The 17290-nt window shown below is 48.2% G+C and overlaps 1 protein-coding gene across 2 annotated transcripts in view; it reads right to left on the minus strand.

Annotated features, from left to right (window-relative positions):
* Nucleotides 1-1022: 1022 nt before the first annotated feature.
* The window catches only part of Dapk2 (death associated protein kinase 2), a 158000-nt gene continuing 141732 nt past the window's right edge, over nucleotides 1023-17290 (minus strand). Inside the window, exons 10-12 of one of the 2 annotated variants that reach the window (XM_045161009.1) lie at nucleotides 5307-5396; nucleotides 5116-5199; nucleotides 1023-2317 (exon numbers count right to left, since the gene is read on the minus strand). In XM_045161009.1, coding sequence (XP_045016944.1) covers nucleotides 2237-2317; nucleotides 5116-5199; nucleotides 5307-5396 — 255 coding nt within the window. In that variant the 3' untranslated portion in view covers nucleotides 1023-2236. Of the gene's footprint in view, nucleotides 2318-5070; nucleotides 5200-5306; nucleotides 5397-17290 lie in introns of both variants that reach the window. The other variant, XM_045161008.1, reaches the window with a different exon arrangement.

Raw genomic sequence — 17290 nt, forward strand, 5'->3', positions numbered from 1 at the left:
AGCCCAGGCTGACCTGGAATTCACTATGGAGTCTCAGGGTAGCCTGAAACTCAAGGCAATCCTCCAGCCTCTGCCTCCTGAGTGCTGGGATTAAAGGCGTGCGCCACCACACCCGGCTTCCGCCTAAAATATTTTGAAGACTCAAATCCTCATGCTTGTTGAGACAAGCACTTCACTGACTGAGCATCTCTGCAGCCCAGGACTCGGATTTTGTGTGGCTGAGGTCTCATGCCACTTTTGCTCGCAATTCTAGATGCCCCATCCTTTTCCTCTCCTTTCTCCTTGTGGCCTTTATTTGTCCTCTTCTGTCTGCACTGTTAAAATTTTGCCTGTTTTGGGTAGTCATGAGCCCTAGGGGTGTAACATCTGCTGATGTCTGGCCAAATGTAGAGACTATGCTTATCAAACTGCCCAGTAAGCACTTCTCTTAATATTTATACACTTATATTAATGCTACTCTCACTTTGGGTAGAGAATCTTCTCTTTTCAGATGGCAGTGTCCTTGGGACGACTCAAAAGGCATCATAGTGCTGGAAAGAAGTGACTGGAGTACTGAGTAACATCTCCATCACATCTTCCAAGGCTCCGGGTCTAATGCGGAAGAGGTGACGGAAAGAATGCAAGAGCCAAAGGAAGGGTAGGACTCCTTACAACGTGCTCCTCCAGACATGAAATGGCCTGGATATCCATGACCTCATAGTGCCTGACACTACTTACACAAGACCATCATAAGAGGAGGAAAAGATCATGACATCAAAATAAAAGAGAGAATGATTGAGATGGGGTGGGGATATGATGGAGATTTCAAAGGGGGAAATGGGGGGAGGAAGGGTATTATCATGGGATATTTTTTATAATCATGGAAAATGTTAATAAAAGTTGAGAAAAAAATAAAAAATAAAATAAAAAAATAAAGTCAGTTACCCATTAAAAAAATTTTTTTTTTTGCCTGTTTTATCTTGGCCATGGCTGGCAGATATACCATTTGCACAGTGCTATCACAACAAAGTACCACAGACTGGTTGGCTTAAGTAACAGATTTATTTTCTCACAACAGAAACCAGATATTTGAGAATGACGTGTCTTTAGGGCTCCTTCCCTCCTTCCCTCCCTCCTTCCCTCCTTCCTTCCTTCTTTGAGACAGGGTCTGGCTAGGTAGCCCTGGAACTCACTGTGTAGACCAGACTAGACTTCAACTCGTGGAAAGATCCTTCTGCCTCAGCCTCCTGAGTGCTAGCTTACACACATGAGCCACCATTTCCAGCACAAATCTCCTCTTCTTATGATAAGGACATGAGTCATATTGTGTTAGGACCTACTTGGATGACCTCACTGCAACTGAAAGTTACCTGTTTAATAACAGGGATGCTCTGTGTTACGGAGGGCTAGGACTTCAACTCACGGATTTGGGGAGACACAAGTCAACCCCTAACCAGATGATGGTGGTAGAGGGAGCTTTACCATTCAGTGCTGGCACATGGGCTGGGCACCTTCAAGGAAGGATGGAGAAGGCACACAGCTGCTGGCAAGAGGGGGCAGTTCAAAATCACCTTCTGAGGTTCTGTTCACTCAGCATCAAGCCTGGCTGCTCCCCCAGTCAGAGGCACTTGGGCTACAGGAAATCCGATGGGGGTAGCTCTCTAAGAAGCCAAGCATTGAGTACACAAGAAGTTTAATAAAAACAGCAACATTACAACACAGTGGGCCGGGCGACAGGTTGGCTTAGAAGATCTGATGTCTGACATTCTCACTCCACACGGCTTCTGGAAGGTCCTCAGGATTGGTCCCTCATGCTCCCGGGTTCTCCTCATGTGCTAACCCTGTTCTGACAGGAGAGGCCTCTGCCTTCCTGGTGTGACTGTTGACCAGGTTAGTTCTGAGCTCCATCACCTCGTGAGGAAAGCTGAATGTGACCTTCACTTTGTGACCAAGATGATGTTCCTTCACATCCTTCTTCCCAAGTCCACAACCCATCCCGGGTTCTGAGGTTGGCAGACAGAAAGCCAGCTTAAGCTTTACGAATACTGGAGCCTCCGCTACACGAGGAAGCCACCGCTCCCAGGGTCTTCTGGACGTCCTGCAAGTTCTGCGTCCTGCAGTCCCCTCTCTCTTGCAAAGCGCTTGGGGGACACAGAATGCCTGGATGCTGGTTGTGAGCAGGGTCCAGGATGCACAAAAGGGACCCAAGGGACCTTGAGCCTGGGACCTCCCTGGTGGCCACTGCAAGCTGGGCCTGTTAGGAGGTACTGCTCCTCCTCCGGGGGAGGAGGGCTTTCCTCCTGGCGATGTCCTCCTCAGAGTCACTCTCGCAGTTCCTCTGCGGGGAGAAAGAGAGGCCCAGGGCATCATGGGATGTTTGGTAGCCAAGTTGATATAGCTGGGCCAGGGGCCTATAGGCCAGGGAGGTGTTGTTAAAGGGAAGCTCTTTGCTCCATTCAGAGATAGTGGAAGGGGCAGGAGGGGGATTTTAAAAGAGGTTAGACCCACTGCCCTGAAGCCTCCTTCCCAGAAGTAGAAAAGCAGGGTAGGGCATTGCAAGGAAAACAGATGCAGAAGAGGCCAAATTATGATCATGGAAACGACATCTGCTGTCACTTCTGTTTGGCAATAGTCAAGGCCACTTGGATAGGTGGCTCGTAGGCTGATGGGGCTCCTGGACTCAGCCTTCACTTCAGTCCTTCTGCCTCAGCAGCCTTACCTAGCACCTTTAAGCCAGCCTTCCCACACAGCTCTCTCCCGCATGCACACCTACTCATGTGCACACATGCTGCAAATGAATGCCCGTGTGGCTTTGTGTGGGTGACTGGGGAACTGAACCTGGGCTGGCAGTCTTTGTAAGCAAGTGCCTTTAACAGCTGAGCCATCTCCCCAAGTCCCAAGACGATCTTTAAATGCTTGCCCAAGGACAGAGTTAGGAAAGAAATCTATATTCCTTTTCATCTCTCCCCGCAGATTACACCATTATCCGGGCAAAAGGGCCAGGGGCTCAGCCTGATGGGCATGCCTGCTGCCCGTCATGTTTCCTCCTAGACAAGCCAAGGTCAAGGTCAGCTTTAGCCAAATGCATCCTGGACCAAGCCTAGCTGAGACAATAAAAATAACTCAAGTTCTGCTGAACAGCCACTTTTTAGCATGAGTCAGAGCCAGACAATAAAACAGTAAGCTGGGTAAAATCCGCCTGGGACGGCCGGGGATTGTCAGAGGGAGAGCGGTTCATTTTCTTCCCTTCACAGCAGATGAGGGAAGCTGCCAGAAGGGGGAGGGGAGACACAGTGTGGCTTTGCCATCAGTCTTCAAGTCCTGGCAAGAGCAGGCATAAACAAGGGTTCAGGCTGAAGAAAGAGGACCCCAGGACATGCGGGGTTCATGGAGAGTGCAGGGGTGTGCTGGGCCAAGTGCTGTGTGTCTTGAGGTTGCATGGGGTGACTGCCCCTTGTCTCCGGTGGTAACTTTCCAGCCCTTTCCTGGACAAGGAGTCACCTTCTATTTTAACCTGTGCCTTCCAGACACTCTGGGCCCTGTACATATTCAGTGAGCAGTAGGGAGGGGCTGTCCTAGGGAGCCCTTACCTACTGCGATATTAACAGTGGCACCCCATTTTACAATCTATGAGGACTTTAAGCAGCAACACTGATTGCTAACCTATATCGAGCACTTGCATGCCAGGCATTAAGGACAGGCCATCATTTAAGCGTCATGACTGCCCTATAAGGCTGAAACTACTATTAACCCCACTTTACAAATGATGACATTTTGGCACAGAGAGTTTAAGTAACTCCCCCAAGACCACACAGCAGTAAATGGCAGATTTGAATCCTAGCAGACTGATTCTATAAAAATACACTTTATTGATTTATTTATTTATTCGAGACAAGGTCTCATGTAGCTTCAAACTCACTATGTAGCTGAGGCTAGCCTTGAACTAATGACATTCTAGTCTCTACCTCTCAAATGCTCAGATTACAGATGTGAACTACTACTCTCTTGATCAGTCTATTCCATTATAAGCCTCTTGTTGTTTGTTTAAAAACATATTTATTTAGTTGAGGGGGAGAGAAAGTGGGAGAGAATGGACATGCCCAGACCTCTAGCTACTGCAAACAAACTCCAGACACATGTGCCACCTTGTGCATCTCACTTATGTGGGTCCTGGAGAATGCAACCTGGGTCCTTAGACTTCACAGGCAAGTGCCTTAACTGCCAAGCCATCTCTCCAGCCTAAGCCTTTTGTTTTGAACAATAATCAAGGTGCTGGGGATACAACTCAGTGGTACAGTGTTTGCCTAGCACAAAGCCCTGATTTCAATCCTCACCACCATGAAAATAAGATGACAAACAAACAAACAAAAAAGATAACAAGCATATCATCTAAATATTACTACTGGTAATGGTAATCTAATGCAAAATACAAATGGAAGCTGGGCATGGTGGTGCACGCCTTTAATCCCAGCACTTGGGAGGCAGAGGTAGGAGAATTGCCATGAGTTCGAGGCCACCCTGAGAATGCAGAGTGAATTTCAGGTTAGCTTGGGCTAAAGTGAGACCCTACCTCAAAAAACCAAGAAAGAAAAAGATACAAATGGAAAATTGCAGAGTGTGAAGCTCACATTCTAATGAAAATTTTTGAATTTTCAGAAATAAAATTAGAAATGAGTCTTAAACCTCTTGTACCTTAGGCTGGCTTTGCGCTCTCTATGTAGCTAAGAATGACTTTGAACCCCTGATCCTCCAGCTTCTACCTCCCAAGTGCTAGGATTCCAGGCATGTGCTACCAAACCTGACCAGAGATAAAGTTTGGCTGCTCTATGATCCCCATTCCCCAAAGTCCTTATGGTCCCCAAAGGGCTCTGGGTCCTCAGGGGGGTGTGGAGTGGCCTTAGCAGTCCCTTTGCAGGCCCATAGGAAAGGACTCCAGGGTTTCCAGAAGCATGTTGCAGTGACCCAGCTGGCACATCCCCCTCTGACATAACCCTCTGCCGGTCACAACTCAGCCTCCAGTGCAGAAGAGGACAGGGTGAGCAGAACAGGCCAGGAAGAATTAACATCCTCCCGGAGGGCAAGGGGGCTCACCCCACTCCCAGCTCCAGAGCACCCAGGAGCTCTGCATTTCCTCACCAGGTCCTCGCTGGGCCTCAAGTGCACCTTCTTCATCAGGGAGCGGGTGAGGTGGTTGCACAAGGAGACGATGCTGAAGGAGAGCTGAGGGGGAAGGACAGAGCTGCTGCTGAGAATGTGCGTGCGGAGAACCTGGGCAGCAGCTGGGAACCCCACAAAGCCCCCAGCCCCCACCTCGCACCCCGATGTACCTTCCACCGCCTGCGGACATACTGCTTCTTAAAGTTCTCCAGGTTGACCACGGACTCCCTGCGCACCATGGCTTGCTGGTTGTCCACCGGCTGAGAGTAAAGGCAAGAGGATGGCACTGTCAACTGGGCCCCTGATGTCAACCTAACTCCCCACGGAGCCCCCGGGCTACACACCGTCCACAGTTTGCTATGGCACCTCCCTGCTGGACAGTATGTGCAAAGGGAATGTCACCGTGAGGATGACGCCACAAATGTCTTGGCTGCCCAGAAGGTGCCCCGGATGCCCCTGAGCTATTATTACCACAGGCGGCACTCACACTGGTACGTCTGGAAGCTCTGCCTCTCCTGGAGGGGAGGAGGTGGAGGTCTTTTTGGGGAGAGAAGCGTTGCATGGCAAGGTGCACTGGGCTGACTCTGGGTTTAGCAAAATAAATGCTTGATGGTGGGTGGGATCTGATGCCCCATTAGAAAATAAACGGAAGGAGGGGCTGGAGAGATGGCTTAATGGTTAAGGCAGTGGTTAAGGACCCTGGTTCAATTCCCCAGGATCCACGTATGCCAGATGCACAAGAGGGCGCATGAGTCTGGAGTCCATTTGCAGTGGTTGGAGGCCCTGGAATGCCCATTCCTTCTCTCTCTCTCTGTCTCAAATAAACAAATAAATGTAATATTTAAAACAGTTTTTAAAGGAAAATAGTGGCCCTGTGAGGGTCAAGTGGGGACAGTCAAAGCATAGCTTAATTAACTTCTCTGAGAAACCTAGCATAGCTTCTCTGAGTCCGTCTTCCTCTCTGTAATACAGGGATGATGATAATAATGTCACGGGGCTGCTGAGGATCGAATCAACATATGCCTATGAAGTACTTAATCCAGCACTGTTCAGCAAATGGCAAGAGCTTGTCACTGGCCTTCCTGCCTTCTGCATTTCCTCTTACGTTCTCCCCCACCTCTTTTTTCCACATGTATACCGTGTGATGTGCATATACATGCATGTGAGTGCATATATGTGTGTGTGTGTGCACTAGTAGTTGACGTTGCAGGTCTTCCTCAGTCGTTCTTCACTTTGTTTTCCGAGACAGGGTCTCTTACTAAACCGGGGGTTCACCCACTGGCTCAGCAAACTAGCTAGTGAGCCCCACAGATTCCTTGTCTCCTCCTCTCCAGCATTGGGGATTACAAGCATGCACAACACTACCATTTTTAAAAAGTTTTTATGACAGAGAAGTGAGAGCGAGAGAGAGAGTGAGAGCAAGAGCGAGAGAGAGAGAGAGAGAGAGAGAGAGAGAGAGAGAGAGAGAGAGAATTAACATGCCAGGGCCTTCAGCCACTGCAATCAAACTCCAGACATGTGTGCCATCTTGTGTACATACCTGACCTATGTGCATGTGTCACCTTGTGCATCTGGCTTATGCGGTTTCTGGGGAGTCGAACCTGGGTCCTTAGTCTTCGCAGGCAAGTGCCTTAACCATTAAGCCATCTCTCCAGCCCCATACTCACATTTTATGTGCAGGCTGGGAATCTGAACTCTGAACCTCACTCTTTCATGGCAAGTACTTTACCCACTGAAATTCCTTCCCAGATTTCTAAATTCCCCTTCTTTTGTAAAACAAGACTTCCCTAGATCAAGAGGTAGGTTTCAGGGGTTCTGTAGTCTTCCTGAAATGCTTTGCAAATGTTAGTGTGTGGACTTGAATGTGAATGTCAGAGAAGCATTATCCTTAAGAGCCAAAAAGAGGAAACAACCAAACACACATCTACTGGTGAGAAGATAAACGAAATGTGGTGTTCATCCATCAATACAATGAAATATTATTTATAAAAAAATAAGTGAAGTACTGATACATGTTACAACATGGATGAACCATGAAAACACGTTCAGAGGAAGAAGCAAGACATAAAAAGTCATCTACTGTGATTCCATTTATACACACACACACATTTTAAGTTTTGGTTTTTCGAGGTAGGGTCTCACTCTAGCTCAGGTTGACCTGGAATTCACTATGTAGTCTTAGGGTGGCCTCGAACTCACCGTGATCCTCCTACCTCTGCCTCCCGAGTGCTGGGATTAAAGGCGTGCACCAACATGCCCGACAATATATATCTATTTAAACAAGGATTTACTAGAAAGGAAAGCAGAAAGTAAAATGAAGGCAGAACAGCTCCTGAGGTGTAAGGGGTCTCAAGCAGGTCATTTATAGCCTCCATTTATATAAAATATCTAGAACAGGCAAACATACAGGGGTAGGAAATAGATGAAGGTGCTAGAGGGTACAGCCAGGGAAGAATGTAGAATAGTTATAAACAAATGTATGGTTTCTTTCTGGGGTAATGAAAGTATTCTGAGATTAGAAAGCAAGCCCCAGAGATTCTCCAGTCTCCATATGTCCCCTGCTAAACTGGGGTTGCAGACGTGTGTGGCCATGCTCAGGTTTTTAAAAAATATTTATTTTTAAGGGGAAAGTGGGGGGGGGGGATAGAGGGCATTACCATGGGATATTGTTTATAATCATGGAAGTTGCTAATAAAAAATAAATTAATTAAAAATAGTTATTTTTATTTATTTATTTGAGAGAGAAGGGGGCAGATAGAATGGATACACCAGGGCCTCCAGCCACTGCAAACAAATTCCAGACACATGCACCACCTTATGTATCTGGCTTACATTGGTCATGAGGAATCAAACCTGGGTCCTTTGGCTTTGTAGACAAGCACCTTAACGACTAAGCCATCCCTCCAGCCCCTTGCTCAGGTTTTTATGTTGGATCCTGAGGAGTCAAACTTGGTGGTCTCTGGCCCGAGAGGCCCTCATGCATAAGTGACAAGCACTCTTAACTGCTGAGCCGTCTCTCTAGCCCACTGCCTGACTTTTAAATTATAAGTTAGTATACAAAATAAGGGGCCTTAAATGACATTTTTTATTTATTTATTTATTTGAGAGTGACAGACACAGAGAGAAAGACAGATAGAGGGAGAGAGAGAGAATGGGCGCGCCATGGCTTCCAGCCTCTGCAAACGAACTCCAGATGCATGCGCCCCCTTGTGCATCTGGCTAACGTGGGACCTGGGGAACCGAGCCTCGAACCCGGATCCTTAGGCTTCACAGGCAAGCGCTTAACCGCTAAGCCATCTCTCCAGCCCTTAAATGACATTTTTGTACACATACATAGCATTGTGGTTTGCTCATAGTCACCCCTCTTGTTACCCTTCCACCCACTTCCTACTGACACCCTACCTCACTCCACACAGTACACTTTCTGCTTTTAGGTTTTATATATGGATGTATACACGAGAAAAATGCAGTATTTTGTCCTTTTTACATGCTTCTATTAGCCTCTTTCATTTCCCTTTCCCTTCCCTCTAGGCCTCTTTCTCCACCTTCTACATTCATGTCATTCCTATCTACATGTGTGTGTGTGTGTGTGTGTGTGTGTGTGTGTGTGTGTGTGTATATACATGTATATTTGATCTAGATTCCACATATAAAAGATGTGTGATATTTGCCAGAATCTGGTTTATTTCTCTCAGCATGATTATCTCCAGTTCCATACACTTTCCTGAAATGACATAATTTCATTCTTCTTCACATCTGAATATAACTCCACTGTGTATGCACACCACACTTTCCTTATCCGTTAATCTGCAGACGGGCATGTAGGCTGTTTCCACACCTTCATGATTCTGAATAGCTCTGCCATAAACATGGATGTAAAGTATCTCTGTGTTATGTTAACTGAGATTATATATATAAATATATATAACATGTAATATATAAAAATATAATATATATATGTGTGCGTGTATGTGTGTGTGTGTGTGTGTGTGTGTATGTGTGTATTCTCCCCCAGGAGTGACAGAGCTGGGTCATATGGCATTTCTTGGGCTTGTCCTTCCTCACATCTCCTAGCTCCCAGCATCTTTCCCAAGGTGATCAGCATGCTGCCTCTGTGATCCATAAAACATTGCCACCTCTACACTTCATTCATTTCTGGGATTCACTCAACCACCAATGAATGACCTTTGACCCTAACCATGGCAGGAAGCATCTGTCCCTCACAAGGAGAATTTGACCAGTGGGATTAATAAATCCTGGGAGGGAGGGGGGAAGGAACCTCCTTTAGTCTACTTAGTCATGGCAACCCTCACCCAGGAGAAAACCGGCTGACCCCCGTGGCTGGAAGGCTACCACGCAGGCCAGGGCAATCCTGTTTAAGGAGAACCCCATCTTACTACAGCATCGGCAGTGCTAGCCGTTGAGCAGAGGGGCCCAGCTGAGATGTCAGATTGGTACTGTGTCCAAGGCCATAATGGCAGGTAAGACCGTGACTTCCAGAGCCCATTCCGTATGCCACACTCAGTAGCATGAGTCCTGAGGAGCAGGCTCTCTGGCTTGGAATCTGCCTGGCTGGCAGTTCCCAATCAATGGGCCTCCGTGGTTGGCAAGACATTCATCAGGGGCCAAAACTGTCGCTGTCTGGAAAGTCAGATAGTGAAATTCAGCAGTGAAGCCTGTTCCCAGAAGGAACGTGACGCAGAGCCTCGATTGGACTGGGGCTGTACCTTCTCCTGTGCCACCACCCCCTCCCCAAGCAGACAGTGGGCGTCCATTCTCGAGCCGTATGGCCCATCAGGGATACCAGGGAGCCTGGACAATTCTCACCAACCTCCTAGGAGCAGTTGGTGTCTTGGGAGAAGGGGAGAAGGAGAGGCCAGAGGACGGAAAGCCGAAAGCCCTGGGTGCAGTCAGGTTTCATTTACGCCGGTGCAAATGCCTTTGAAACAACCCAGAAGCCTGTGCGAGGTCAGGGCTGACATCACAGAGCAGGAGAAGCAGCCGCAGCCAAGTCATGCGACAGGAACTCTGGCTTCCCAGAAGTGGCACCCCCGGATGATTTTTCTCTAAATACCAGGCTTCCTGTAGAAGCTGCAAACAGATTGCAGCTTTTCAAACCTCCATCTGTGCCATCCCTTAAGCCTTAGATTCCATGGGGAGCCAGGGAGCACCCACTTCTCTTTCCCCCCTGTGACCGGCACTCTGGGCCACTCCCCCTGCTGGCTCCTCTGGGATGGCTGGGCCCTGGGCCCTGCTGGCTGCTCACCACCTCTTTTCCCAGGAAGGTGCTGGTGAAGCTGTGGGTGCCTCTGCCTCCTCCTGAGTGGGTGGGGAGAGCTGAGAGAGGCCAACGCCTGCGGGGTGACCCTGCATTAACCCAGGCAATAGAAGCGGAGGAAATGCCCTTTCCTAGGCCTGGCCTGGCCCAATTTTCTGTTGTGTTTCAGCATATGGACATTGTGGTGGTTTGATTCAGGTGTTCCCCATAAACTTAGGTGTTCTGAATGCTAGATTCCCAGCTGATGGAGATTTTGGGAATTAATGCCTCCTGGAGGGAGTTATTGTTGGGGGCGGGCTTATGAGTGTTATAGCCAGTTTCCCTTTGCCAGTGTTTGGCACACTCTGCTGTTGCTAATATCCACCTTATGTTGGCCAGGGGGTGATGTCCGCCCTCTGCTCATGCCATCGTTTTCCCCTGCTGTCGTGGAGCTTCCAATCAAGCCTGTAAGCCAAAATAAACCTCTTTTCCCACAAGCTGCTCTTGGTTGGGTGATTTCTTCCAGCAATGTGAACCTGACCGCAACAGACATTCTTAATCCTCTTCTCCAGGACCCTCAGTTTCTGTGCATGCACATGTGTTCACGTGTGTGAGAGGGCATGTGCCACGGTGTGCATGTGGAGGTCAGAGGACCACTTCAGAAGTCAGTGCACCTTGTGCGACGTCTCTCTTACTGTGCTGCGTTTGCCAGACTAGCTAACCTGTGACATTCTCCTATCTCCACCACCCATCTCACTGGATGTGTGCTGTGATTAAAGATGCTAGTGCTGGGCTGGAGAGATGGCTTAGTGGTTAAGCGCTCGCCTGTGAAGCCTAAGGACCCCAGTTCGAGGCTCGGTTCCCCAGGTCCCACGTTAGCCAGATGCACAAGGGGGCGCACGCGTCTGGAGTTCGTTTGCAGAGGCTGGAAGCCCTGGCGCGCCCATTCTCTCTCTCTCCCTCTATCTAGCTTTCTCTCTGTCTCTGTCGCTCTCAAATAAATAAATAAAATATTAAAAAAATATTTTATGAATTAACTAATTTATATATTTATTTGAGAGAGAGAGGAAGATGTAAATAGAGAAAGAGAAAGAAGAATGGGTATGCCAGGGCCTCCAACCCCTGCAAATGAACTCCAGATGCATGTGCCACCTTATGCATCTGACTTATGTGGGTATTAGGGGATCAAACCTGGGTCCTTAGGCTTTGCAGGCAGGTGCCTTAATCACTAAGCAATCTCTCCAGCCCCTGAGCAATTTTAATCCACAAAAAAACCTTCCAAAGCTCCCCATCATGAACTCTCAAAGAGAATTCAGAGATGTCAAATAAATGCCATGTGGAAACTATAATGGTGTGAACAAACCAACTGTATGTAACAGATATCCTGGACATATGCCCTTGGAGTGGGAATACAGGTAAGATGGAGGACTCATTGCTGGCTTTATCAGGTGTGATGATGGCATGTGCTTATCTTAAAAAGAAAGGCACACCTATCAGCAGGCTGAGCCAGGAAAATTGTAAGTTTGAGGTCAGACTGGGCTACACAGCAAGATCTTGTGTTTAAAAAACACAATTTACGAGTCAAAAATGTTTGAAGCTTGCTGTAAAATGCTCCAAATAGTCCAAAAGAAGGCAGCATGGGAGATGAAGGGGGCCTGGCTATGACTGCTTGATTCCTTCTGAAGTGGGGTAGCAGACATTACTCTACCGCTCTCTATACTTCTGAAATTTTCCCTCACAATAAGTTAAAGGGATGGCGAGATGGCTTAGTGGTTAAGGTGCTTGCCTGCAAAGCCTATGGACCCAGGTTCAGTTCCCCAGAACCCACATAAGCCAGATGCACGTGGCGCATGCATCTGAAGTTTGTTTGCAGTGGCTGGAGGCCCTGGCATGCTCATTCTTTCTCTGTCTGTCTCTCTCTCTCTAGCAAGTGGATGAAGAAAAATAAAAAAATTTAAAAAGTTAAAAACAAAAACTTGTCAGGCGTGGTGATGCATGCCTGGGAGACAGAGGTAGAAGGATCACCATGAGTTCAAGGCCACCCTGTGACTATATAGGAAATTCCAGGTCAGCATGGACTAGAGTGAGACCCTACCTCAAAAAACCCAACCAACAAACAAAAGAAACACCTTTTCTTTTCTTTTCTTTTTTTGTATGTGTGTATGTGTTTGTATGGGTGCACGTGTGTGCAAATGCTTATGCACGTGTGTACATGTATGTGTGTGTGGCCAGAGGTTAAGATCAGGTGTTCTCTTCAGTTTCTCTTAACACTGTGTGTGTGTGTGTGTGTGTGTGTGTGTGAGAGAGAGAGAGAGAGAGAGAGAGAGAGAGAGAGAGAGAGCGAGCGCAAGCATGTGTGCTGTGTGGACATGTATTGGCAGAAGCATGCGCCATGCATGCTCATGGAGGCTAGAAGAGAATGTTGTACGTCTCCTCCCTCCATTGCTCACATTCCTTTCAGATGGAATCTCTTCTCTGAACCTAAAGCTGTGGTTTTCACAGGCATCAGTGATCCTCCAATCTTTGTATCCCACAGGACTGGGGTTACAGGTCAGCTGCTTATGTGAGTGGGAAATCAAACTCACATGGCCTCAGATCCTCTGGGCTGTCATGCTTGCACAGCAAGGCTCTTGTATCCACTGAGCCATATTCTCCTCAGCCCCTCCACCTTATTTTTAAAATTTTATTTATTTATTTATTTGAGAGAGATTGAGAATGGGCATGCCAGGGCCTTCAGCCACTGCAAATGAACTCTAGACGCATGTGCCATCTTGTGTATCTGGCTTATGTGGGTCCTGGGGAATTGAACTGGGGTCCTTTGGCTTTGAGACAGGGTCTCTCAATAAACCAATAGCTCACCAATTAGGCTAAACATGCTAGCCACTGAGCCCTAGGGATCCACCTGTCTCTGCTTCCCCTGTGCTGGGATTAAAGGTACATATCAGGCTGGAGAGATGGCTTAGCAGTTAAGGTGCATGGCTGCAAAGCCTAAGGACCCCGGCTCAATTCTCCAGGTCCCACATAAGCCAGATGCACATGGTGGCGCATGCGTCTGGAGTTCGTTTGCGGTGGCTGGAGGTCCTGGTGCACCCATCCTCTCCCTCTCTTTCTGATAAATAAACAAATAAAAATAAAACCTAAAAAAAGTCAGGTACGTGTTGCCGTGCCTGGCATTTCACGTGGGCACTAGGGATGAAAGTGAGGTCCTCACACTTGTACCGCAAGCGCATTGCCCACAGAGCCATCAACCCAGCGCCTCAAAAACTCCTTTCTAACCTCTCTGGTCTCCTTTTCTTTAACCTCCACTCAACAGTTCCAAGATCCTGACCCAACCTGGGCTCATTACCAGTCCTCCAAATTCTACCCAGTATGCTCTTCCTAAGGCTATGGCAGGGGCTGGGGTCCGTGACGTGGGTCCCTGTCCTTAGACTGCCTCATCTGTCTGCTGCCCTCCTGCTCTGTCCCAATCAAAACTCACCTCTACCACGTTTGAGATCAGTTGGTGCCTCTAATTCACCACTCACCAAAGCCTTTCCCTCCTCTCAGGGGGTTGGACCCCCCCCCCCCATCTGCCCAGGATACTGAGTCTCTCATTCAGGAATTTTCATGCCCTTATCTGTAACTTTCTCCCTTCCACTCCCACCTCTCCAGAGCCAGAACAAGCAAATCAGTGCTTGTTCAACTCAACTGTCCCTCTGCGAGTTGAATATGTCCAAGGCAAAGAATCTTCTCTACAAGCCAAACACTTCACAAAAGAAAAAAGGCATTCAGTTCCCCAGACATTTACAGAAGATTGTCAGTGTGTGTGGGGGGGGGGGGGGGGAGTGATAGCCAGGCACTTAGCCACATTCAGCTGTGTGACTGGTCAGTGATGAGGGGTGCAAAGACCTTCATCATTACCTATGGGTGGGGGAAGGCTCGTACAGGAGACTCTGGCTCTTCCTTTCATGATTATTCAGGTCCACCCCCCTCATTGACAACATTTACAAAACCATCTACCACCAAGCCATGGTCACCCTTCCTAACATCACCTGGATAGCCATAGCTTAGAGCATCTGCCTCAGAGCAGGGCCAGATACTATGTACCCAAGGACCCACTTCCCAGCTTCCTGAAGAACTGTTGAGTGGAAGTTAAGGAAAAGGAGATTCGAGAGATTAAAAAGAGTTTTTAAGGGCTGCATATAGATGGCTTAGTGGTTAAGGCACTTGCCTGAGAAGCCTAAGGTCCCAGGTTTGACTCCCCAGAACCTACATAAGCCAGATGCACATGGTGGCACATGTGTCTATTTGCAGTGGCTAGAGGTCCTGGTGTGTCCATTCTCTCTCGCTAGTAAGTAAATAAATAAAAATATTTTATTTTTGAAAAAAAGAGTATTTGAGGAGCTAGGGAGATGGCCTGTGCAAGCCTAAGGATCTCCATTCCATTCCCTAGAGCCAACACATAATGCCACCCTTAGTGATGTGCACCTTTAATCCCAGCACGGGGGAAGCAGAGACGGGTGGATCCCCAGGGCTCAGTGAGATGTCCCACATTCTCCCCGCCCTCATGACATCTGGGGAGGGTGTTTGAAGTGCGCATGAATCCAACCTTCAACTGAAAGTCTGGGGCTTTAAAATCCTCTGTGAGAGCTGGGTGTGGTGGCGCACACCTTTAATCCCAACACTCGGGGAGGCAGAGGTCGGAGGACCGCCGTGAGTTCGAGGCCACCCTGAGACTCCATAGTGAATTCCAGGTCAGCCTGAGCTAGAGCGAGACCTTACCTCGAAAAGCCAAAAATAAAATAAAATAAAATCTTGTGCGAGGGTAGAAGGGCGTGCTCACACCCAGAGCAGTGCCCAGCCCCAGCCCTCCTCCCTCGGGGTCCCAATGAAGCGGTCCAGTCCTCACGCTCCATGTCAGCCCTGTGGAAGTGGCGGCTGTGAGGCTGTGGGGACAGAACAAGCAGGCTGCCTTGGGCTCCCTCCACATCAAGCTGGGTTGTCTCCGGAGAACTAAGTTTGACTAACGTGGGAAGGTCACGGTCTTCTCTAAGTTCCCTGAGACACTTGGGACATTTCTACGTTTACTCTGTCTTTGGACAGAAAAGGGGTCCGTTTGTGAAACCTCTAAAGGAAATACTGTAACAAATGACTGGCCATGAACACAGAGGGGACAGTTTCACTGCGGAGGGAAACTGCTTATGGCTGTGAGCCCAGATCACAGGCTGACCAGCTGGGTGACCTGGGATAACCCCAGCACCTATCCCAGGGTGACAGACGGTTCACCTTCCAAGACACTTTCAGCATGAAAAGAACGGCTGATTTCGGCCGGGCGTAGTGGCGCACGCCTTTAACCCCAGCACTCAGGAGGCAGAGGTAGGAGGATCGCCGTGAGTTCGAGGCTACCCTGAGACTACACAGTGAATTCCAGGTCAGCCTGGGCTAGAGTGAGACCCTCCCTCAAAAAACCAAACAACAACAACAAAAAGGAATAGGTGATTTCAAAAATCCACCATAACCAGGTCTCCCTCCCTTTCCCAGTCTCTTTAATTCAAATCATTGCTACATTTGACTTGTATTGCATTTATGTTGACTTTCACAAGAAAGTTCACCCTGCATTGTTCCTATCCTTAAGAAACCTGCCTGCTGAAGGTCAAGGTCTGTTGACGTGGCCAAAAGGGCCTTTGATATTTATGGTATCTTACAACAAACAAGTATGTGATGTCCCAGAACAGGGCGCCCAAGACTCCAGAGAGATTGTAGAAGGCACTTGTACCAGATCTCTCAGGGCACAAGAAACAGCTCAGCCCTTTTTCATTTATTTAAAAAATTTTATTTATTTGGGTGGGGGGCAGATAGAGAGAGAGAATAGGTGCGCCAGGGCCTCCAGTCACTGCAAACAAACTCCAGACACACATGCCACCTTATGTATCGGGCTTACGTGGGTACTGGGGGATCGAACCTGGGTCCTTAGGCTTCACAGGCGAGTGCCTTAACTAATAAGCCATCTCTCCAGCCCTCAGTCCTTTTTTAAAAATTTTTTTAAATTTCTTTTGTAAATTTTTTTTCTTTCTTTTTTAAATTAATTCCAAGACGTATATTTTCAGACCTAAGAAATCAGAAGCCTAATCAATGGTGGCAGGTCACCGCTCCCAGCCTGTACAGAGGCACATGTTCTGGGAGACAGCTGCACTGCGTTGGCCAGTCATGAGGGGCCACCCAGCCTCCAAATTTGGGGGATGGCAGTCCCCACTGAAGGTTCTTCTGTGTCACACTGACTGTGCAAACAACTCAAATCTGCAAAGTAGCCTGGCCAGTAGCCGGGCCTCTGGTTCTCGGGAGGACGTCTCATCCCCGCCTACCGTTTCCCTGCTTTCTCTCTGCATGGTGGCTCTGTCGCTCACTTGCCCTCTCGCTGAGGGCGTCAGCTTTACGTGGGGGTAGGGGAGGGGGGCTGAGGGCGTCGCCTTGAAGACTACCTACGCTGGCCTTTTAAAAAAAAGTTAGGAAAACTGAAAAAATAAAATAAAAATAAAAAGCTGGGTGTGATGGCACATGTCTTTAATCCCAGCACTCGGGAGGCAGAGGTAGGAGGATCGCCGTGAGTTCGAGGCCACCCTGAGACTACATAATGAATTTCAGGTCAGCCTGGGCTAGAGTGAGACCCTACCTCAAAAACCAAAAAAAAAAAAAAGTAAAAAAAAGTTATGTATGTGTGAGTATGGGGGGGGGGCCATGCCAGGATCTCTTGCCACTGCAAACAAATGCCCATCTGGCTCTATGTGAGTTGTGAGAAATCGAACTCTGGCTGACAAACTTTACAAGCAAGCTCTTTGAACAGCTGAGCCATAGCTTCAGCCCTTGTGTCTTTCCTAGTGGTATGTAAGATAATGATGCATTTTACAGTCACGATGTCTT

Source organism: Jaculus jaculus, chromosome 10 (genome assembly GCF_020740685.1).
Source record: "Jaculus jaculus isolate mJacJac1 chromosome 10, mJacJac1.mat.Y.cur, whole genome shotgun sequence".
NCBI lineage: Eukaryota > Metazoa > Chordata > Mammalia > Rodentia > Dipodidae > Jaculus > Jaculus jaculus.